Below are 22917 nucleotides of genomic sequence, written 5' to 3'. Positions count from 1 at the left end.
CAGGCCTAGGGACCGCTATCAGAGGAGGAGACAAACGGTGTGCCCAGGAATAATAAATGACCTTGGTCTCAAATACTTAAGTATGCAAAGGAAACACCTTTATTACGTCTTCTAGTTTCCATAAGCAACCCGGACATGCAAACTATTATTAGAGCGGACACCTACTGCAGCTAAGGACCTGTATAATGCACACCTGTTGTTTTTGCCCAACTGGCATGTGTTATCCATGATTTAAAAAATTAATTGGCTTTTTTTTTTTAGCAGTTTTAGGCTTACAGAAAAAACTGAACAAAAAGTACAGAGTTCCCATTTGCCATTAGGGGAGACCATATACCGTATAGGAACCCTTTACCTTAATTCCCTACACCCTCACAAGCCTACCTCCAGTTCCCCCTCTTATTAACATCTTGCATTATTGTGGTATGTTTGTTAAAATTGAAGGACAGTACTGTATAATTCCACTTATACGAGGTATATAGAGTAATCAGATTTATAGAGAAAGTAGAGTGGTGGGTGCCAGGCGCTAGGAGGAGGGGGGAACGGGAAGTTATTGTTTAATGGGGATAAAGCTCCCATTCTGCAAGATAAAAAGTTTTGGAGATTGGTTGCACAACAATGTACATAGACTTAACACTAAACTGTCCACTTATAAAGGGTTAGGATAAGTTTTATGATACGTGTATCTCACCACACTTAAATGACTTTTGATGCATCAATTTTATTTTATTTTATTTTTTTAAATGTTGGTTTATTTATTTATTTATGATAGTCACAGAGAGAGGCAGAGACACAGGCAGAGGGAGAAGCAGGCTCCATGCACCGGGAGCCTGACGTGGGATTCGATCCTGGATCTCCAGGATCGCGCCCTGAGCCAAAGGCAGGCGCCAAACCGCTGCACCACCCAGGGATCCCTGATGCATCAATTTTAAATGTAATGTCCAATTAGTTTTGACAAATGTATATGGTGTATGCCCCCGTTCATAGTCAGGAAACAGAACAGTTCCGTGATCCCAAAATGTTCCTTTGTGTCTGTGTGTGATCAATCCCCCATCCCCACTTCCTTAGCCCCAGGCAACCCTGATTGATTTCTGTTCCTATAGATTAGTATTCCATTGTCTACAATTTCACAGAAATGGAATCATACTGTTTGTACTCTTTTGTGTCTGGCTTTTTTCACAAGACATACTGTTTTTGAGATTTATCTGCTACCCACATCAGTAGGTAGTTCTTTCTATTGCTGATTTGTCATCCATCCTGTGGGTATACAATTTGTTTATCCATTCCCAAAGATGGACATTTCAATTGTTTCCAGTTTTCCAGATTGAGGCTATTATGAATAAGGTTGATGTGAATATTCGTGGGGACATACACTTTTATTTCTCATGGGTAAATAGTCGGGACTGGGATTTGAGCCACAAGGTAAGTCTGTGTTGACTTTCTAAGAAACTGATAAGTTGGTCTTCAAGGTGGATGTAGCATATGGAATGGTGGCCCCCAAAAGACAATGACCATGTCCTCATCCCTCAGAACCTGTGAACATGACCTCATTTGGAAAATGGATCTTTGCAGATGTAATTAAGTCAAGGATCTCCAGATGAGATCATCCTGAATTAAGAGTGACCCATAACCCCAATGATTGGTGTCCTTATAAAAGAAAGGCAGAAAAAAAATGGTGCAGGGACAATTGAAACCAAGTTAGACTCATTCAAGGTGAAGTGGCAAAAAAAATTGTCTTCTCCTATTTACACTTTCTTGCACTGAAACATCTTGCTGCCTTCTGGAACAGCTGACACATATATTAAGTCAGTCAATATTCAAATGATTATGAAGATTCCTAATGCCCAAATATACTCTAATATAATTATTAGCAATTATAATAATCATTGTTATCAATATTAATGGCTACCATTCGAGTCATGTTACTATGCACCAAGTATGTGCTAAGCGTTTTGTGTGCATTCTTTCATTTACTCTGGGTAACATTCTTGTGAAGTAGGCATTATCATCTTACAGAAAGAAATTGAGGCATTGAGAGGTTATACACTTTGCCCAAAGTCACAGAGCTAATATGTGTGGAGGAGGAATTTGAAACGAGGCAGTCTTACTTTGGAGCTCACTTGGGTACCAGATGAACTCGTGCAGAAGGTAGTGGCATCATCACAGATTGCAAGAAAAGTAAGCTAACAGCATGCCCAAGAAACCAGTAGAGTGTGACATTAATTTAAAGCAGAAGTTCCGCCCTACGACCCAGCAATTGCACTGTTGGGGATTTACCCCAAAGATACAAATGCAATGAAACGCTGGGACACCTGCACCCCGATGTTTCTAGCAGCAATGGCCACGATAGCCAAACTGTGGAAGGAGCCTCGGTGTCCAACGAAAGATGAATGGATAAAGAAGATGTGGTTTATGTATACAATGGAATATTACTCAGCTATTAGAAATGACAAATACCCACCATTTGCTTCAACGTGGATGGAACTGGAGGGTATTATGCTGAGTGAAGTAAGTCAGTCGGAGAAGGACAAACATTATATGTTCTCATTCATTTGGGGAATATAAATAATAGTGAAAGGGAAAATAAGGGAAGGGAGAAGAAATGTGTGGGAAATATCAGAAAGGGAGACAGAACATAAAGACTGCTAACTCTGGGAAACGAACTAGGGGTGGTAGAAGGGGAGGAGGGCGGGGGGTGGGAGTGAATGGGTGACGGGCACTGGGTGTTATTCTGTATGTTAGTAAATTGAACACCAATAAAAAAAAAAAAAAAAAAAAAAAGAAAAAAAAAAATAAAGCAGAAGTTCCTCTGGCATGATGGACTGTCTCCTTATGGGAATTTTCAGGATATTTATTAGGTTAAAATTAACTTGCAATTCTTGTGGATGCTAATAGGCTGCCCTATTTATCTTTGGAAGAACTTTACAAATGGGATTGTATCTTTATAACCTTGACATTTATTAGGGTTTGAAAAGTGTTCTTCACTCTCTGAGAAAAGAGAATAAATGTAACCCTAGTTGGAGTTCAATGAAAAAAAAAGATCAATGCTGTATATGCTCTAAAAAAGAGAGAGATCTGAGAAAGGCAGAGGGAGATGTGAGACCCAGAGACACACAGGTGAAGGTGAAGATGGAGGCAGAGATTGGAGGGATGCATCTACAAGCTAAGGAATGCCAAAGATTGAGAGCAACTTCCAGGAGCTCAGAGAGAGGCATGGAACAAGATCCCAGAGTCCCAGAGTCCCAACTCTGCTGACACCTTGATTTCAGACTTCTGGTCTCCAGAACTTCGAAAGCATAATTTCTGGGCAGTTTTGTGGTTAATTCATTACAGCAGCCATAGCAAACTAATACTGTGGTTGTACCATTTTTGATAGTAGAATTTTTTGAAATGGTGTATATGAGCAAGTGGCTGTGAATTAATGCAAGTAGCTAAGGGTGGGATGTAGTAGACATCTACTACTTTGAAGGACTGTACCTGCCCACTGCGATGTGATTCTATTGGGGTTGACCTATGTTGAACATAAGGGATCCCTATGTTCTCTACTAAAGAGCCTTATGACTTCAGGAGATGAGTCACAGCTGAGCAGGAAGGGATGCGGTCCTGAGGGGGTCTGAGCCAGTCCCAGCGAGATAAGCAGCGGAAGAGGACTCCTTCATGGGAGGAGGTGCCAAGAGCAAGCTTGCCAACTGGCTATATGATTGGCCTGAAGTGGTCATCCAAGGCCCTAACAGGAGCCATCAGAATTCTTTTCCTGAATGATATGGAGGCAGGGAGAAAGGGAAACCCAGTTTTGTTTCCTCTGAAAGTATCTACCTTGAGGATGATAATAGTGGGTCCTGTTAATTTCCTACCCAACAATCATTCTCCTCTCTGTGCTGCCTCGTTGGCAAAACCCACATAGATGGTTACTTTCCCAGGTTGCTTTGCAACTCAGAGTGACTACTGAACCCAGTTCTGGTAAATGAGAAATAATTTGTGTTCTGGGAGGACACATAAGGGGTGGCCCCATCTACATTTCCTGCTTTAGATGCCACCATGTAAGAACATAATGCGTGGTGTTGCTGCAGTTTGTACTCGTGAGGGGAAGGCAAAACGAATCTCAGAGATGTCAACCCAGCGTTTGACGTTGTTGAGCAGCTGAACTAACACTGGGACTGTGTCTCTTTGAAAAATTTCTTTTTTTTTTTTTAAGATTTTATTTATTTATTTATTTATTTATTTATTTATTTATTTATTTATTTATGAGAGACACAGAGAGAAGCAGAGATATAGGCAGAGGGAGAAGCAGGCTCCCTGTAAGGAGCCCAGTGTGGGACTCAATCCCAGATCCTGGGATCACGCCCTAAACCAAAGGCAGACACTCAACTGCTGAGCCACCCAGGTGTCCCTGAACGATTTCTTATGTAAGCAAAAGAAATCTCTATTATTTCAGTTCTTTCTGTTGGAATTCTGTTTTATGCAGCTAAAACCATCATAACAGACACAGCATTATGAGCTTGGAGCCAAATGGCCATCTTATTACTATTGCAAAGACTTGCTTGAGAATGAAGTCCTAAGGAGCAATGCAGTCTCTTGAACGCCTTGATCCAACCATGCCTGAAGTCCTCCTAGATGCTCAGACTCACCATGTACAAAGGTCTTTCAGTTCTGTTTGTGGCTTACAATAGTTTGGTTTGTATCTTGTGTCCTATAATCATAGCATTGCTGTCAAATTTAACATTTACAAACTAAGGCTCTGAGAGATAAGATTTAGTTTCCAGAGGTCACCCAGCCAGTGAATGAAACATTTGTCTGAAGCCAGAGCCATGATGTTCCAACCCAGCTTCCCAGTCCCAGAGAGAACAGGAGTCCCAGGTGGAGTGAGACCCACGGTATATGTTTATTCTGGTGTTGGTAGCAGCAGCAGTGGGGAAATCGGCCAGACGCAGGGAGTGTTGAACAGAAAGAGTAGACACAGGTGTGCGTGTGTGTGTCTGGGGGAATACGGAGGATTGGTCTGTTGACATTCACGGAGAGAACAAAGGTCAGGACACCATCTTGGACAAACAGCAAAGAGACAGAAAGACAAAGGGTTTGGGGGGCTGGGGTCCCCCAGACATGCATGGCCCCTTGCCTGGAAGGGGAGCCCTGGGGAAGAAAAGACAGACACAGTGGAGACTGAATGCCCCCCACCCTGAAACAGGGAGCTGGGCCCTCCTGCCTCCCACCCTCACACCTAGCGGGGTAGAAGGACGGGCAGGCCCAGGGCTGCCCCGCACCACGCAGCTCGGACGTTATGGCTTCAAGGAGATGAATTCACGGTCCGGGCAGGAAGGGATGGGGTCCTGAGGGGGCCTGGTCCGATCCTGGGCCTTGGCCAGACCTGTGGGATGGGGCAGGGAGGAGATGTCAGTGATGGCAGAGAAAGGGCCCGTGACCTGTTGTAGCTCCATCGACACCCCAGGGACCCAGGAATCCTAGTCCCTTGTCACTCCATCCTCTGGCCCCTCCACCCTCAGACCCAGGAATCCAGGACCCCAACCTCCTTTCCCTGGTCTGGGTTCCTTACCCCTCACTCTGAGTTCTCTTTCTCTGACAATCCTTTGCTGCCTTTCGTGAAGCTGGACAAAGTCTTTTCCTGAATAAGGAAATCCAGAAATTTCAGGTATGAGGGATAGAGATGCAAGACAACCGCTAATGATCAACATAATAAGACATCAAACCTGTTTTCATTATTTACAATGCTTTTTGCCACTCAGCTCTGAAGTGATGAGCCAGCTGATATTACAGATCTATTCTATAGACAGGGACCCTGAGGCATAAAGAAAAAATCACCGGGAATATGAGGCAGCAGGGTTGATGGGGCAGACCATCCGAGCAGCCTCAGAGAAGCTGACACTGTTTTGGAGATTCTGGGGAGCCAGGGACGGCAGTGAGCAGAGAAGGTGCAAGGTCAGAGCTGGCGGTAGAAAGACCTTCTGGGGCCATGCACTATGGCACTATCAGCTACAAGCCAGGGTCAGGACCCCCGCTCAGCCAGGGTTCCACTCCTCTCTCTGCAACCAGCATTGCTCAGCACAAGTAGAGCTGCATCTGTCTCTCCAAATAGACTCACAGTCTTTTCGACACTCACACTTGAGCTCTGTGCTCTGCTGCTTACAATCCCTCCTCACCAGTGGAAGCAAAGTCCAAAGCAAGGCTGAGCTATAGTCAGGCCTTGGAGGAATTCACCCGGGGTGCCAAATTTCACGAGTGCCCCCCAACTCAGCAATCAAGAGAAATACGACTACAATGCAATATTTTTAAAAATCAAAATGAGTCCAAAAAATCCAATTTGATTTGTTAAATCAAATTTTAAATAGAGGTCAGTCCCATGTCATATCAGAGCCCGAGACAAAAGGAAAAATAAGCAGCCTTATTTTTATCTATTTTTTATGGTTAATTTTTTTCTGGAAATTTAAAATAATTTCTAAAATATCAAAAACAACAAAGAGTAATGTGTATTGTAATTCATGTTACATTCAGTTTAAATGTTTATTTATCCTCTAAATAGAATTTAGTGTGATTTTACTCTCTTAGCTTTAATAACAGCCAATTCGTGGATAATATTTTCAAAATCTACTTCTGTGATTTTTTTTTGCTTTCTTTTTAATTTAAAAAAATTTTTAAAGATTTCATTTATTTATTCTTGAGAGACACAGACACAGGAAGAAGGAGAAGCAGACTCCCTGCGGGGAGCCCAATGTGGGACTTGATCTCAGGATCCTGGGATCACACCCTGAGTGGAAGGCAGACGCTCAACCACTGAGCCACCCAGGTGTCCCTTTTGGGGGGGGTTTCAAATGAGAGAATAGCCATGTTTGAAAATTTCTCTTGACTCTGTGATGATCATAAATGATTTTTAGTTTTTAAAAAATTAGCAAGCTGATTCTCCCGTGACCCGTAGGCCTCCTGTCATCTGCTGGCTTCCCCCTTCCCTCTCTGCTCCAGGCTCAGAGCCTGCCCTGGCTCCTTCTTGCTTAGGAGGAAGCCGTGCCCAGCCGTGTTCTCTCCCTGTGAGCTTCTCCTAACCTCCAAGCCTTTACCTAACGCCTTCCTTCTCAATCTCCAAGCATCTGTTTAAATGTCACCTCCACTGAGAGGCCCTTCAGGACGCCCTAAGCCAAAAGGCATCCCGCATCCCTCATCCAGATGTCCTCTACTTCCCAGACTTCCAAGCCTTTTGGACTATAATCCACAAGACCAAAAAAAAAAAAAAAAAAAAAAAAAAATTGACAGTATGATCCTTACAATGGGTGCTGCCCTGTGAAATGTTCTGTTCTATTTTGACTTCATTTTCTTATTGAGAAAAAAAATGTTGATCCCCACCCAGTAAACCACAATCCACTGATTTTCAATTATATCCTGCTTTAAACCGAACCAAACCAAGACCCCTAAAATCCCAATCCTGCTGCATCTCACCACTCGGTTTTTCCCATTTATTTTGCATTTAGCATCATGGGAAATAATAGTAAGAGTAGCTGACCACTTGCTGAGCCCTTATGGAGAGGCAGACACTTAATCCTGCATTAACTCACTGAATCCTCACATCTATCCAACTTTAAATGCTATTAACAACCCCATTTCCGACGCAGAATAAGCTGAGACACAGAGAGGTTAAGTAACGTGCTCTAAGCCGCACAGCTAGAGTCGGTAGAGCCCGGATTCCAACCCGGGTGGTCTGACGCCGCAGGGCCTAAGACGGATGCTCCGCGCGAACCACGGGCCGAGTGGCACTGGGTGGCCTCCCACTCACCTCCACCAGCTGATGCCAGTGCTCCACGGGCTTTCGGGGGTTGGCCAGCATCTCCGCCCAGTGCTCGCGGCCGTGGGGGTCAGCGGCGTCCGGGCCTACGCGGCACACGCCGATCACCTCGTTGTGCCCGATGCTGGGGGAGCGGGGAGGGCTGTGAGCAGCAGAGGCGGGAGGGGGCAGGTCCGGCCCCACCCCCGGGCCGCCCGCCCGCCCGGGCCACGCCCCTCACCAGTCGTAGTCCACCACCGCGATGCTGAGCCCCACGCTCTCCACGCTCTCCGGGGCCACGTCGAACACAAGCGCCTCGTTGTATGTGGGGTTCAATGTATTCTTCTTGATGGAGGTTTTCCGCTTCTTCAGACGCCGCCCCTCGCTGATCAGAGAGGCCTTCACGTAGGGGTCTGGGGGCGGGCATCAAGAGCAGTGAATCTCGACTTCCTCCCTCAGACCCGAATCTGGACCCCACACTGCTCCTCCCTCAGACCCAGGGGTCCTGTCCCTGTACTCCTCAGACTCAGGAGCATGGGCCCCCACACTCCTCCCTCAGACCCAGGAGTCCAGGCCCCAGACACTCCTCCCTCAGGTCCCAGCAACTCCTGGAACCCACCGGAGAAGCCGGTGAGGTCCATCGCTTTGAGGTTAGAGGCTTTGATGATTGTCACGGTGAGGCGACCGGCCGTGGGGAGGTAGCAGAGTGAGAAGTTGAGCTCCCCAAGATCTGCCTTTTCCTGAAGTTTGGAGAAAGGGGTTCAGCAATACCCTGCCTCAGTCCCCCATCCCCCCAATCTCTCCCTCATGTTCTCTCCCATCTGGAGCTTCCAGCTCTCCTCCTGGATTTCCAGGACTCAGGTTTCCAGTTCACTTAACAATCTGACTTGGCCAATCTGACCTGATAACTCCCTGGCCACAGCTGCCTGCCACCAGCAAAGCCTATTTGTTCTGTAGGGAAAATTGTAATAGGCATGAGTGTGGAGAGAGAGCAGCAAAGAGCCAGAGAGAAAGAGAGAGAAGAACACAGTGAGAAATAAACTGTGACAGGGACCTGGCCCCTGAAAGATACAGTTAGAAAAGGAAACCCATAGAATCGTAAAGTAAGAAAACCTAGTGGCACCTGGGTGACTTGGTGGGAGTCTGCCTTTGGCTTGAGTTGTGATCCTGGGGGTCCTGGGATCAAACCCAGGTTGAGCTCTCTGCTCAGTGGGGAGCCTGTTTCTCCCTTTCCTACTCCCCCTGCTTGTGCTCTCTCTGTCAAGTGAATAAACAAAAATCTTTAAAAAAGAAAAAAGAAAAAGAAGACCCAGAGGAAGGGCATAGAGACCCAGAGACAATGCTGCTCCAACAGAAAGTGAGAGAGAGCAGAACAGACTTCCAGAGAGACAAGTACAGGAAGAAAGAAGGACAGAGACCCAGAGGGAGAGACAGAGTCGGGGTGGGGGGCATGTCAAAGCTCCCAAGGTGCAGGAGATCTGGAGACATGGGGAGAGACTAGGTGGAGGGCATGGAGACCCAGACAGTGATAGAGACCCAGAATGAGGTGGGGGGAAGAGCAAAGACCCAGAGAAGAGAGAGACACACACAGAGAGAGACCTGCACAGAGCAGATAAGGGACAGGGGTCCAGTGTGGCAGACCCTGAGAAGTCAGTCTTGGGGAGCATAGGAGACACACCAATCCTCAGCGAAACTACAAATGAGACAGAGCCTCCCACATCAGCACACACATAGGGACCTGGAGCCAGAGCTGAACTAGCCGGGACCTCTGACCTGCCCAGCCCGGTCCTTTAGCCTCATCTGGGCCCCTGGCCTGACAGCCACACTGACCGAAGCCCAGGTCCCTGGAGTCCCCAGTCACTGCCCCTGACAGCAAACTGTGACAGCTTGGACCTGGGGCTCCCGAGGACTGTCTGGGGTCCCCGGGTCCTGATCCTGAAACAAAAAAGCCAGTTGTTTAAGGAATGGATGGATGGATGGATGGATGGATGGATGGATGAGTGAAGACCTCCAGTGATGAGAGAGAGATGTGACACACATAAGCAGGAGACAGGATGGAGGCAGGGAGAGGGTCAGGACACCCAGTAAGCATGGAGGAGCCAGGCTCCGGGAGCGATTGGATGGAAGAGCAAGGGAGCTAGTGTGGTGGGATGGGGAGGGGGTGTTGGGCACAAACTGGTGACTGGGGAGAACTGGGAGGTGTCAGGATATAGGGGATTCAAGTATGTCTGAGGCTTGGGGGTTCCAGCTATCAGGATTCAGGTGGAGACCAGAGGATGAGATTATATCTGGAGGTCAGGCATTTGAAACATAAAATGTTCTGAGATCAGAGGGGCTGGGGGTTTGGGAAGCTTGGGAACTGCCAAGGCCCAAGGTGAAGGTTGGAAGGTGAAGGAAGTCAGAAAAACAAAAGCTGGGACCTCTGGGGTCAGAAAGTTGGAGGGTCAGGAATCTGGGGTCAGAGGGCAAAAGTCATGGGGGTCACAGCATGACATTATGATAAAGTGGCTGATGGGTACATGGGTGTCTGTTATAATTTTCTCAATTGTTATCGGATGTAAAAGGGGGTCAGAAGCTGGGAGATCTGGGGTCCAGGCATGATGTCAATATTTGATGGGGTGTTGGGGAGATGGGGGTCCATTATATCAATCTCTACACTTTGCTTGTATCTCTGAAATATTTTGCAATAAAATAAACTTTTAAAAAGCCTGGGTCAGGGCAGCCCGGGTGGCTCAGCAGTTTAGCACCACCTTCAGCCCAGGACGATCCTGGAGACCTAGGATCGAGTTCCACATCAGGCTCCCTGCATGAAGCCTGCTCCTGTCTCTGTCTCACTCTCTCTGCGTGCGTGTCAAAAATAAATAAAATCCTTAAATAAATAAATAAATAAATAAATAAATAAATAAATAGCCTGGGTCAGGAAGCTAGAAGGTTACGAAGTCCAACGGCAAGGAGGTAAAAAACTGAGGGGTCAGGGGGCCCCAGGAAGAGGGGTGCAGGGGCCACTGACCGAGCCGCCCTCCACGATGTCCCTCCACAGTGGGCGGTCCGGGGGCTGTTCAGCCAGTTCCAGGAGGTTGTCCAGCACCACTTGGCCGATGAGGTCGTGCCGCGAGAAGCGGTCAAAGTCATAGACGCTGAAGTGCAGTTTGCGCTGGGCCAGCTCAGCCAGGGGCACTGAGAACTGGAATGTCTCGTTGAACACGGGGTTCAGAGTCTTCCTGTGCACCTGGAGCCGGTGGGCGAGGGAGGCAGACAGACACCATACCCTTCAACCACGCTTCCAAAAGACCCAGGAGTCCAGGCCCCCAGCCTCCTCCCTCAGACCCAGGAGCCGGGGCCCAGCTCCTGCTCCCTCAAACCCCGGAGTCCGACCCCGCCCCCTCCTCGGGATGTCCTGGACCCTTGCTCCGGACCTTAGTCTGGAACTTTTTCTTGCGGTCTGGCAGCAGGTAGATCTTGACGTAGGGGTCTGAGAAGCCGTTGGAGTCCTTGGCCGGGAGGTCCAAGGCCTGCAGGATCCGCACCACCAGCTGGTCTGAGCCATAGAGGTACCTCAGGGCGAAACTGATGCGGCCGCATGGCGCCCCCACGCCTGCCTCCCCCGAGCCGGGGGCCCCTCCGCCGCGCCGGCCGCCTGGTCCTGTCCCCTGGTACAGCTCCGGCTTGATCTGCCCGATGAGTTTGGCTTTTTCCTCACCACCCGGCAAGGGTAAGGGCAGGGCAGGCGGCCGCTCCTCACTGCCAGGGTCCGGCTGGGGGGTCAGGGTCTGCTGGGTGAGGGGCCGGGGCAGGGCGGGATACCTGTGCAGAGGGGGAAACACAAAGGGGGTCACCAGCTGGAGTCTTTGGCAGCATCTGAAGACCTGAGAGACTTCTCCCTGCCTCTTCCCCAAGGACCTCACCCAAATGGCCACAGACACCCCACCTTTGCTTGCTATGACGTTGAGCAAGCCACTTGCACTCTCTGAGCCTCAGTTTCTCCACCTGTATTGGGAGAGGGTATCCCCATCTTTAAGCTAGCTCCAGCTAGGACCTGCTTATGCACCAACTTCCAGAAGTCTCCTCCTGACCTCAAGTGCGTGACCCAGAATAAGTTCTTTGTGGACCCCTGGGGCCCACACCACCCAAACCTCCTGAATTTTCATCTGTTCTTCAAATCTCCCCACCCAGTCTCACCTCTCCCACCTCACCCTCACTCCACCTGGCCTGTCTTTTCTCAAGTCCCTTTTGCACTGTCCATAAGTGTGTGTGGGACATTCTGGAAGCCCAGAGCTTCCCCCTCAGCTCCCTTGGCTGCTTCTCCCCTCTCTCACATACATGCTTTCCCTGGACACACCCATCTGCATCCCAGGTCTCCACACCCAGCAAGAGCCCCATGTCTGCTAAATCTATATCCTGAGCTCCAGCCTGGATCGACCCCCAGCCTGGGCTGTCCACCAGACCCCCTGCCAGGCTCCATACCTCCTCCCCAACCTGCTCCCCCTCCTGCTTCCCAGTGCTCCACCTACATCTGCAGGTCACACACCAGAGCCATTCTCACCTCCTTTCCTCTCAAAGCTTGTCCCTCCCCCTCCCAAATTTCCCTGTCCCCTCTGTGGCCCCGGCTCATCTGCCTTCTCCTGCATGGACCATCACACCTGGGGTGAAATCCACGTGATGGGGCCCCTAGTGGTGGGCAGTGCTTGGCAGCCACCACTGGACACAGCAGCCCCAGATATGTTGAGGGGAAGGCACAGGGCTGGGGGGAGTGGGAAGGCTCTAGCCGTGGAAGGGGATGCAGTGGGGGAGGCTCCTTCAGCTACAGATCCCCTGGCCACTCCTTGCTCCCAGGGTGACTCTGAACAGGTCCTTAACACCCTCTGAGCCTCAGTTTCTCCATCTGTACAATGGGAGAGGGGAGAGAACTCAAACTCTTGTATCTATCCACCTCTGGAAGGCCTCCTTGGAGACCCCAAACTATATCTCCCATGAACCCCATGAGTCCCAGGGCCTGGGATGAGAACACCTTCTCCCATGACCGTGTGGGGCCCAAGACAATCCCTGTGAGGGCAGTTGCCCCCTGGACGCTGCCCCAGGTCCCTCATACTCAGCAAGACCCAGATAAGCTCAGGGGCTCCCCCAAACCCACTCCTCTTCCTGGATCCTCTGATCCTCTAGATCCTCTGTGTGCCTTCTGTACCTCTTCCCACTCCTCCTACTCACAGCCATCAATCCCAAGTCTCACCTCTCCTGCTCTCTGACTCCTTTTACCTCATCTTCTCTTCCCCGTGCCCATAATCTCAGCTTAGCCTCATCCTCTCCTGCCTGGGCTATCAACCTCCAGTCTAGTCCTTCCCCTGTGTGACCACAGAGAGGTCTTTCTACACCCAGAACTGACCCTGCCCCTCCTGCTCACAGCCCTCTGTGACTCCCTAGTGCCCCCAGGACAAAGCCCCAGCTCCTGAGCCCAGCATTCAAGGCCCCATGTGGTCTGGCCCTGCCCACATCTGCAGCCACATTCCCCTAGATTTCTTTTTTCACACTTTCAGGCCACAGTGACTGCTGGCAGTTCCCACAATGCACTGTGACCTCCTTCCCCTCTGGCCTTTGCACGAGCGGCTGTCTCTTCCTGGAATGCCCAGCTCACACCCCAATCTCTGTGCCTGGCCAACTCTTCCTCACTCTGCAGGTCTCAGCCACGACACCTCTGCCTCTGGAAGGCCCCAACCTTCCAGATCGGTCTGGTCTTCCAGACCAGATCAGCGACTCCTCAGACTCCCGTAGCTGTGGCTTTCTAAGCTACTTTGCTGCCACGCTGGCCTGGCTAGGCCAGGACAGCCTCTTTGGGAACTCGCTTGCCCTGGATTGTTAAGTGGCATGAAGGCAGAGTCTATCTGCCATGCTCACTTCTGTTTTTCCAACACCCAGCTCAAGTCTGGTTCACATTAGATGCTTGATATACATGTGCAGAATGAGGAATACAGAAAAAATGAACTCCAGGTCCCACCACCAATCCTGGCTTAGAGCGAAAGAGATGAATTGCTTTGTGTCTCAGAACCTCAGGGGTCTAATCTTCATTCTCCTCTACCTTCCTGACCCCAGAGTCCTATATACCCTCTGAATCTCAGAGTCCAGATTTCTAGGCTCCTCTTCCCTCAGACCCTGTCCTAGCCTCCTCTGTCCCCAGGACCTAGGAGTCCATCCCCCAAGCCCCTCCTGCCCCAGGACTCAGACTCGGGACCTCCAGGCCTCTCTTCTTGCAGGGCTCAGGAAAACCATATCTGGGAAAGAGACAGAGGAGGAACAGAAGTTCAGAGTGGATCCCCAGCCCAGTAGCCTGTCTCACCTGGTGGTGGGTGCCAGGCTTGTGACCTGCTGATGCGACTGGGCACTGGGCAAGCCCCCACCACTTGGGGGCAGCAGGAGCAGCCCAGAGCCTGCGCCTCCCTCAGAGGGCAGTTCAGGAGATGTCTGGCTTGGTTTGACCCCAGCGGCCACTGCAGCTGCCGCAGCCTCTGGATACGAGTCCATGTCCAAGTAGGAGGGCTCAGGGGGGTCAGAGCCCCCCAGGCTGCCTGGCTCCAGAAGCTCAGCGAAGGGCGGATGGTGGGCGGTGTGGGCATGGTGGTGCGGACCCCCCAGCAGAGGATGGCCACCCAGGCCAGCCCCCAGGTGGTGCCCACTGCCACCTACCAGGCCTGCCAGCCCGACCCCAGGGCCTAGGTCTTTGCGCAGGGGGCCCCCGCCCACTGCTGAGCCTCCCTTGTCCCGCCAGGGCACCCAGCACAATTTCCAGGACACGAAGAGGGAGACGCCCAGAAGGACAATGCCACAGAATGTCACGATGACCGACAGCAGGCTCACGGAGATGTCTGGAGAGAGTGAGGATAAAGGTCAGGGGTCAGGGTGGGGTCAGAGTTCATCCTCCCCCTGCTGTCCCCAAAGAGCTAGCCTTTAGCATTTCCCATGCATTGTCCTAAGTGCTTTACATACGTTACTTAAGCTCCACAACCCCACGAGGTTGGTGTCTCTATATAACCATTTTAAAGATAAGGAAACTGAGGCACAGACAGGTTGAGTGACTTGTATTATGCTGCACAGGTAGTAAATGACAGATCTGGGGTTTGAAAGAGTAGCAAATCTGTCTTTAGATCTGATTCTTAATCACTAGCTGCTCCTGCCAGCCCCCCATAAGAGGACACACCACAAATGTCCCCCCCAAATGCTCAGAGATGATCAAGGAAAGAGGAGACTGTGTGACCCAGTTAGGCAGGTCAGGGTTCAAACCTGTTGGCTGTGTGGCCTCGGGAACACATCTTAAGCACTCTGAGCCTTACATTCCCCATATGCCAAATAGGAAAAATCAGCCCTGCCTCTTACAGTGGTATTAAGGAGTGCAAGAGGTAAATGCTCACATAAATGCATAGCAGGAGAAGGTAAAGGCAGATATTCATTGAGTGGTTACTATGTTTCAGGCACATAAGTGCTTTATTGGTATTAGCTTACTTATGCCTGACAGGCACCAGAGGAGATTGGCAACATTATTATGCCTGTTTTCCACAAAAGGAAACTGAGGTGAAGAGACACAAAGTCTCCTGTACAGAGTCCCACAGCCATCAGCCATGGAGTTAGAATTTGTGTTGGAGTGCCTAGCTCCCCAACCCAAGGTCTTCTTGTACTGCTACACTTCAATATTCCCTAATAAATGGTAGTTCTGACATAGATTTTTATTAGGCTAACAAGTCTTGTTGCTGCCACCAAGCATATCCATCACCACCACCACCACAGCTGACACATTCTGAATGCTTACTGTGTGCTGATGTGCCTTCCAGAGAGACCCAGGGACAGCCCAGTTCTTGAACCAAAGATTTCCGGTTCATTTCAATACGTGGTACCAGGAATTAGGTTTTCCCCAAGAAGTGTGAATTTGCTTTGGGATTGACTCCTGGGTCTCAGCGAGATAGAACACAGGGGAAACACATGCCCTGTATAGACTATAGGTTATGGCAGCTGGGGAGAAGGAGCAGGTATCTGAGCTATTCACAGCAAGGACAGCTGAGTGGGATGGCTGTATCCTGTCACTGCAGGCAATTCTGGGTGGCGAGGGGATGCCTCCGGGCCTGAACTGACCAGTGAACCTAAGTCAGCAGTCCCTGGTGTTAATCCCCAAGGCACTATGACTTATCCCATTTTACGGATGAGGATGGCGAGGCTCTCAGAGAGAGGAAGTGATCCTACTGGACCATACAACAGGCAGGCACAGAACTCTGAACTTCCTACCTCCTCCCACCCCTTAGGGTGCTCCTTTCCAAGTGACCCACATCTGCTTAGAGTTCTCGAGACCTGCTAAAAAGCAAAGCCAGGGCTTTCCAGCTTCCTGAACATGGGAAGAATTAAGAGAAGGGGGCCTGGGGCCATTTGGGAGGGCAAGGCAGAGAAGAGGAGAGGAAAAATCAGCTGCTTTCCCCTAACATCAGCCTGACCCAGACCCTCTCCAAGTCAAAACATCAATCCTTCAAACTCTGATGGATTTCTCATTCCTGTCTGCCTGGTCTGGGGAGACTTTTGGGCTTGGCAAGGTGGTGTAGTTGTGCAGGAAAAGATGAACCTTGCCCAAGAAATGTTTGGCCCTTGATCAGCTCCTGGGAAGGAACTTCTAAGCCCTTGGAATGTCCTGCCTGAAAGTGGGTTTGTTTACCTGAGGAACCTTGAACCATGCCAGATGGTCTGGGTAACAATGTGATTGATGCAGGGGTACAGGGCCGTGACATGCCATATCAACTCGGCCTCTGGAGGGGCTGGAAGTCAGAGTTAGCCACACAGGCAGTCAGTCATCAGCCATGTCTAGGAAGTCAAGACTGGAAGCTCATACCTGGTCTTGCCTGGACCCTACTCTATGTATCTTTCCCTTCACTGATTTTAACCTTCATCCTTTTGCTGTAATGCAACATAATAATCAGTATAACAGCTTTTCTGTGAGTCCTTCCAGGGAATCCTTGAAACTGAGGGTGGACTTGGGACCCCCCAAATGATGATAGTATACTAGACTTCCTGGGGTCAAATCTGGCTCTTTTGCTTACAGGTTGCGAGACTCTAAGCAAGCAACCATGGCTCTCTCTGAACCTCATTCCTCATCCCTGTCCCTGGACATCCTGCACATGAGGTGCTGAGCCCTGCCCTGCACTCAGCCAGTGTGACTGTCATTATAACCTCTCAGCACATGCTTCCTTGGGGTTCCTCAACTGGACAAGGGCACTCATAATATTTGCTTGCTCTCAGAACCCCGCAGCTTCCTAGTTGGGTGACCTTGGGCAAGTCACTTCACTTTTCTGGGTCTTTTCCCCGCACTGAAAATGGGGATTATAGGTACCACATAGGATCATTGTGAGTAGTTGATGAAACATGCCAAGGCCCTTGCATGCTGTCTGGTACACAATCGGTGCTCAATAAGCACATCCCAGAATTTATTGAATGACCACCGTGTGCCCAGCTTGTTCTAGGTACTTCACATGTGTTCTGTCATTTAGTCTCTCAGCTGCCCTAGGAGGTAGTCACTTTTATTATCTCCATTTTCAGGAGGAAACTGAGGCACAGAAGAAGTGTTACTTGCCTAAAGTCACCCATTAATAAGTAGGGGTGGTGGGATTTAAAGCCAGACAAGTCAGACAGCCTGACTAAAGAGCCTAAGCCTTTAAACACTATGCAAAATTTACAAAATATATGTGAAGGGGATAGGTATGTGGCTGGGGGTTGGGGGTGGGCAGTGGGCAAGAGGCTCAGAGGGCCAAACCCAAAAGATCAGGGGTCAAATGGCCCACCCAGCTCCTTCTCCTTAGATGAAAGGTTGGGGGGACCAGCAGCAGGCAGGATGGAGGCGAGACTGTAAGAGGGATTGGCCATGGCCACCTAGGGAACAGAAGACTGAGCAGGTCTGCTCGAAATTTCTGAAAATACTGAATGTAGGGTACACAGGGGGCTGGCCGAGACAGCTGGGGGATGCTGACCTGCATCTGGGCCCCGGGGATAGCCTCGAATTCGCAGGTCGTTGAACTCCTGGCACCTGTCACTGGTGTCGGCATCTCGGACCCGCGCACAGAGGTCTGAGACCAGGATGAGTGCCCGCCGGCAGAGGTCATCCTCGTAGTCTCCTGACATGGTAGCCGGTGGGTTCTGTGCTTGGAACGGGCCAGGCAAGGGTGCAGATGGGGAATGGGATTGAGAGAGGGGTGGATAAGAGATAAAAAGAGAAAGAAAAGGAAGGATAGGCAAGGGGACAGAGATTGGGAGTAGATGGACAAGGGGATGTAGATTAGGGAGGGATGGGCAAGAAGAAATTAGGGGCAGATGGACAGGAGGGCTGAAATTCGGTGTGCAGGCAAGAAGACAGCAATGGGTTGGACAAACAAGGGGACAGAGATCAGTGTGAAGGGACAAGAGGCAGAGAATAGGGAAAAACAGACAAAGAGAAAGAGACTAGGAAGCCCAATTCAAGGAGCAGAGATTCAGGATGCACAATAAAGGGATGGACAGACAAGGAGACAGAGATTAGGGGTGCACAGACGGAATTCAGCCATGCACAGATGAGGGGACAGCCGTTTGTCGCTCGTGCATTCAACAAATATTCATTGAGCACCAACTACATGCCAGGCTCTGTGCCAGCTGCTGCAGATCCAGCAGAGAAGGAACCCCACACATTTCCTGACTTCCTGGTGTTGCAATCCAGTGAGAGGAGACACGTAGTAAACAAGTCAACAAACACCCATAAACAAACAAGACATGCTCACACTGTGAGAAGTGCTCTAAAAGAAATAGCTGGAGGATATGTCACAAAGGGAGCAGGAGGTGGGCTGGTGCGGGGCTCTTTGAGATCTGAAGGACAAGGTGAAGCTGGCCATGGGCAGTGGGTGGTGGGGCTGGAGTGAGGAAAAGCATCCAGAGCAGCAGGAACAGCATGAGCAAGGGCTTGGCGGATTCGAGGAACAGGAAGGAGGCCAGATCCAGGTAGACAAACAGAGGACCAAGAGAGGGAGAGACTGGGTTAGAGAGATAAGAACCAGTTGCGGGTGGTGGTGGCTGGGGCAGGACGGAAGATGCAGAGGGCAGAGATGGGGACCAAGTTGAAAGAGGGAGAGATATGGGGAGGGGAGGCAGAGATACTGAGAAGGGCAAAATGGGGCCCAGGATAGAGGGACAGATGAACAGACAGGTAAAGGGAAAGTCAAGGATTGAGATTTGGGATGGACAAGCCATGAAGAATGGACTGGTGTGTAATTTATGGGAGTGTGAGAGATGGGCGGACAGAAGAACAGTGTAAGCGCCAGGACAGAAATATCTTTGAAAAGGAAACAGTGGTTGGAAGAATGGATGAGGTGCAGAAAGAAAGGACAGATGGACAGACAATGGCCAGGAACCACAGATGGGCAAACGGATACAAAGGAGGGCTGGGCAGACAGACAAGGGTGCAGAAGGAAGGTTGGATGGGGGCGGGGGCACAAAAGAGAGAGGACCGGGAGGAAGAGGTGGATGTGGGGAGAAGGGGAATTAGCCACACATGGTTTGGAGCCAGACATCAGAGATGGACTGGAAGGAGAGTGCAGGGAGAAATTAGGGATGGACAGACCAGAGCTCACAGATGGACAGGTGTCGTGGGGGGTATTGCAGAAGGCCAGGGACTCCGAGACAGGCATGGTCAGACTCACCTGCGCTTATCCCTGCTGTGTCCTGGGTGGCAGCCGAGGCGGCGGCTGGCGGCAGCCCATGGGGGTTGTAGGGCGGACAAGGGGCTGCGGACCCGTCCCCACGCGCCAGGTGGTGGGAGGAGGAGCCGGATCTGGAGGCCGTGGCCAGGAGAAAAAGCTCAGTCCGAGCTTCACGTATTGTCCTTCTGGGACTGGTTGTTCGACCCCAGGCGACCCCCAGGAGGTTCAGCCACCCCCTCCCACCTCCGGGGCCCCAGCTCCCGCTGAGCTTAGACACTACAATTCCCAGCAGGCCTTGCGCCAGCACGGCTAAGACTTCACAGACCTGGCGCTGCATGGGCTGCTGGGAGTTGAAGTCCTTAGTGCCTCTCCCGGCTGCAGAGAGGACGGGAATTTTTTTGGAGGTGGGGGGGTTATGAGATACCGGGGTCCCAAGGCGCTGCAAGGTGGAAGAATGATGTCCTGGACCTCGAGAGGTCGCGGAGTCTTAAGTCCTCAGGGGCCATGGAGTGGGTAAACGATCCCCACGCCCGGCGGATCGGTGGGCGAGGTAGGGGTACACCTAGGTGTCTTCGGGACCCCCCTTCTAGGGCCACGTGCCCCTCCCCCGGGGCGGCCAGCGAGTGCTGCAGCACCCGCACTCTCGGGCGGGAGATCCGCGCGCCTCTGCACCTACCCCCGCCTCCACGCGCTGGGGCCGCCCCCCAGGTTCGGCCTGGGGCGGGGGCTAGGGCAGGGGGAGGGGGGAGGAGCGGACTCACCCCGAGCCGCTGCCGCCGCCGCCGCCGCCGCAGCCCCGCGCGCCCGCCGCGGTGCTCGCTCGGCTCCTCCCCCCTCCCCTGGCGCAGGTCCGCGGCTCCTCCCCTTGCACCCCCTCCTTCCTCCCCTCTGAACCTGCGGCTTGAAAGCCGAAGTCGCGCCGCCACAGTGAGGAAGGAGGGAGATTTCCCGGGACCGAGGCGTCTGACACCCAGCTCTCTTACACAGTGGAAGATCCAGCTGTCTAGGATGGTGACCCTCTGCTCCCCCAGGATCCAGAGGTCCTGGCCCCCAGCCCCTCTTCTCTCACATGGAAAAGTCTGGGACCTCAGTCACTTCTCCCAGAACCCAGGATACTCAGCTCCCACCTCCCTCCATTCTCACATCCAGGAAACACCCCCCCCCACACACACACACACCCCTACCGGGGCCCTTTCTTCATCAGCCCCTAGACTTGGAGTCCTCCCACCTGGGGAGCTCTGAGGTCTGGCAGTGGGAGGGGAGGCGGAGCCTCAGATTTAGCGGGTATGAGAAATCTCAGCCGGGTGTGAGGTACTAGCAGGGACCTGGGTTTGGATCCTGCCTGGGCTGGCTCCTGCCTTTGTGACCTCGTGCTTTGCTCTTGAGATCCAGTCTCCTCATCAGAAAAAAGTATATAGACAATGAACCTGTTTCGAAGAGATCCAGACGTTTGAAAAACCAGGCACTATAAGTAAAGCACTGGCACCAAGCAGGTGCTTAATGAATCTTTCTCAAAAGCAGCAAGTAAGAATCACTGCCATATTAATAGAAGTTAATGATAATTGCCACTGACTGTGATCTGGGCACTGACTCTATGTGCTTTGAAAGCATTTTCTCATTTAATCTCCACTTTGGCCCTATTAGGTGGGTGCAATTTTGCTGTTCCCATTTCACAGAAGAGGAAACTGAGGTCCATAGGTCAAATCCCATGGAGACAATCCAGAGCCACATAGTCACAGCAGCAACTTTCAGAGGTGTCTGGGAGACCCTGCAATCTTCTTTGGTGCTGCCCCCTCCCCCCATCCCCAGTGACACTCATATAAATATACTCTCTAAGTAAAAAAAAATACTTTCTTCTTCTGACAAGGCAGCTTAAGACAAGTTCCCTCTCTAACTAGATTCTACCCTCTCCCTACATAATGCTACCTATGTATATATACATTTGTAGTCATTGTCACACTGTAGAATCCCCCAGAAATGCCTCCCAGGTTCACCTTGAATCCTACCCAGAGTACTTCTTCATTCTCCCCGATGGAATGGACCTGCATTTGCACCCAGAGCAGCCTGCATGGGGGGCATATGCCCAGATGTATGCACCTAGGTCCATGCAGCTCAGAGCCTGTTCACAGCCAGACCCTCACACCCAACTGGCCTGCCAAGAGTCCACAGGCAGCCCCGTTCCCCAGGAGAGGTACATGGAAGGAAGTGCAGCAATGCTCACATTCAGAGACGTGTACACAAATGAGCTTGCCAGACTACCATGATGCATCTCCAAAGAGACATCTACTCATTGGCTGGCAGCTGTAGTGTACTGGTCGTACCTGTGATTTGGGAAATGGCGAAGCCAGATTCCAATCCCAGGTCTCTGACATTTGACATTAAGGAAATTGAGCCTCAGAGAAAGGAAATGCCCTGTTGGGTCACAAGGCTGGGAAATGTCAAAGTTGAAGTTCAAAATCATGTGGGTCTGAATCTAGACCCTTGCATTCAGCCACTACATTGTTTGCATCCAGGAAGTTTGAGAACCTTGCCTGTCATGACCACTAGATGTGTAGAACAGCATAGAATACCGGACAGGGAGGGAACCAGGAGACACAGTCCTCCATATTCATTTAATTCCATTCATGCACTCAGATACTTAGTAAGCATAGGGGTGCCTGGGTGGTGCAGTCGGTTAAGCATCGGACTCTTGATTCCAACTCAGGCTGTGATCTCAGGGTTTTGTGGTGGAGCCCCGAATTGAGCTTTGCACCCAGTATAGAGTCTGCTTGAGGTTCTCTCTTCCTCTCCCTCTGCCCCTCCTGCTCATGTGCTCTCTCTCTCTCTCTTAAACAAACACACACAAACCACTTTTTAATTTTTTAAATTTTTAAAAAATATTTTATTTATTTATTCATGAAAGACACAGAGAGAGAGGCAGGAACACAGGCAAAGGGAGAAGCAGGCTCCATGGAGGGAGCCCGACACGGCACTCGATCCTGGGTCTCCAGGATCATACCCTGGGCCGAAGGCGGCACCAAATCGCTGAGCCACCTGGGCTGCCCAACAAACCACAATTTTTTTTTAAGATTGTACTTATTCATTCATGAAAGACAGAGAGTTAGAGGGAGAAGCAGGCTTCTATGGAGAAGAGAGCCTGACATGGGACTCGATCCCAGGACCCTGGGATCATGACCCCAGCCAAAGGCAGACGCCCAACCAACTGAGCCACCCAGGCATCCTAAATAATTTTGTTTTAATTTACTGAGCATCTACTGTGTGCGAGGCACTGCTCTAGGCACCAGGTTCAGTCAAGGACAAAGCAAACAAAAATCCCAACCTCGTGAGGGTTCATGGTTAGGTAGAGGAGACGTACAATCATCAAGTAACTATCTATATGGGGGCATCTGGCTGGCTCAATTGGAAGAACATGTGACTCTTGATCTCAGGGTTATGAATTGGAGCTCCACATTGGGTTAAGTAGAGATTGCTTAA

General features: G+C 50.7%; 1 protein-coding gene and 1 long non-coding RNA gene across 5 annotated transcripts in view; one reads left to right on the top strand and one right to left on the bottom strand.

Annotated features, from left to right (window-relative positions):
• LOC112645103 (uncharacterized) overlaps positions 1-4691 on the top strand; it is a 57065-nt gene extending 52374 nt beyond the window's left edge. The window contains exon 6 of the long non-coding RNA XR_003126969.3: positions 4463-4691. This is a non-coding gene — a long non-coding RNA (uncharacterized LOC112645103). The remainder of the gene's footprint in view (positions 1-4462) is intronic.
• A 164-nt stretch (positions 4692-4855) lies between these two features.
• On the bottom strand, positions 4856-20278 carry SYT3 (synaptotagmin 3). 4 transcript variants are annotated; one of them, XM_049108739.1, is made up of 11 exons: positions 20205-20278; positions 19444-19574; positions 17749-18900; positions 14091-14616; positions 11179-11566; positions 10773-10991; positions 8382-8502; positions 8004-8175; positions 7775-7907; positions 5549-5617; positions 4856-5362 (listed from the first exon to the last, which is right to left on the bottom strand). In XM_049108739.1, the coding sequence occupies exons 3-10, from the start codon at positions 17897-17899 to the stop codon at positions 5552-5554; spliced, it is 1776 nt and encodes a 591-aa protein (XP_048964696.1). In that variant the 5' UTR covers positions 17900-18900; positions 19444-19574; positions 20205-20278; the 3' UTR covers positions 4856-5362; positions 5549-5551. The 4 variants fall into 4 exon arrangements, with proteins under 4 accessions (XP_048964696.1, XP_025279926.1, XP_025279928.1 ...); XM_025424141.3 differs by having other exon boundaries at positions 17749-17914; XM_025424143.3 differs by having other exon boundaries at positions 17749-17919; positions 20205-20272.
• Between the last annotated feature and the right edge of the window lie 2639 nt (positions 20279-22917).

Source organism: Canis lupus, chromosome 1 (genome assembly GCF_003254725.2).
Source record: "Canis lupus dingo isolate Sandy chromosome 1, ASM325472v2, whole genome shotgun sequence".
Taxonomy (NCBI): Eukaryota; Metazoa; Chordata; class Mammalia; order Carnivora; family Canidae; genus Canis; species Canis lupus.
This window is presented reverse-complemented; position numbering and strand designations above follow the sequence as displayed.

Bases quoted from the DNA above. Each gene is read 5' to 3' on its own strand.
- SYT3 (XM_049108739.1), bottom strand. From the start codon at position 17,899: ATGTCAGGAGACTACGAGGATGACCTCTGCCGGCGGGCACTCATCCTG. The intron at 11,567-14,090 runs GTGAGACAGGCT...CCCTCTGCACAG, and splicing joins AGCCTGGCACCCACCACCAG to GTATCCCGCCCTGCCCCGGC. The intron at 5,618-7,774 runs GTGAGTGGGAGG...TTCCTTATTCAG, and splicing joins ACTGGCATCAGCTGGTGGAG to GAAAAGACTTTGTCCAGCTT.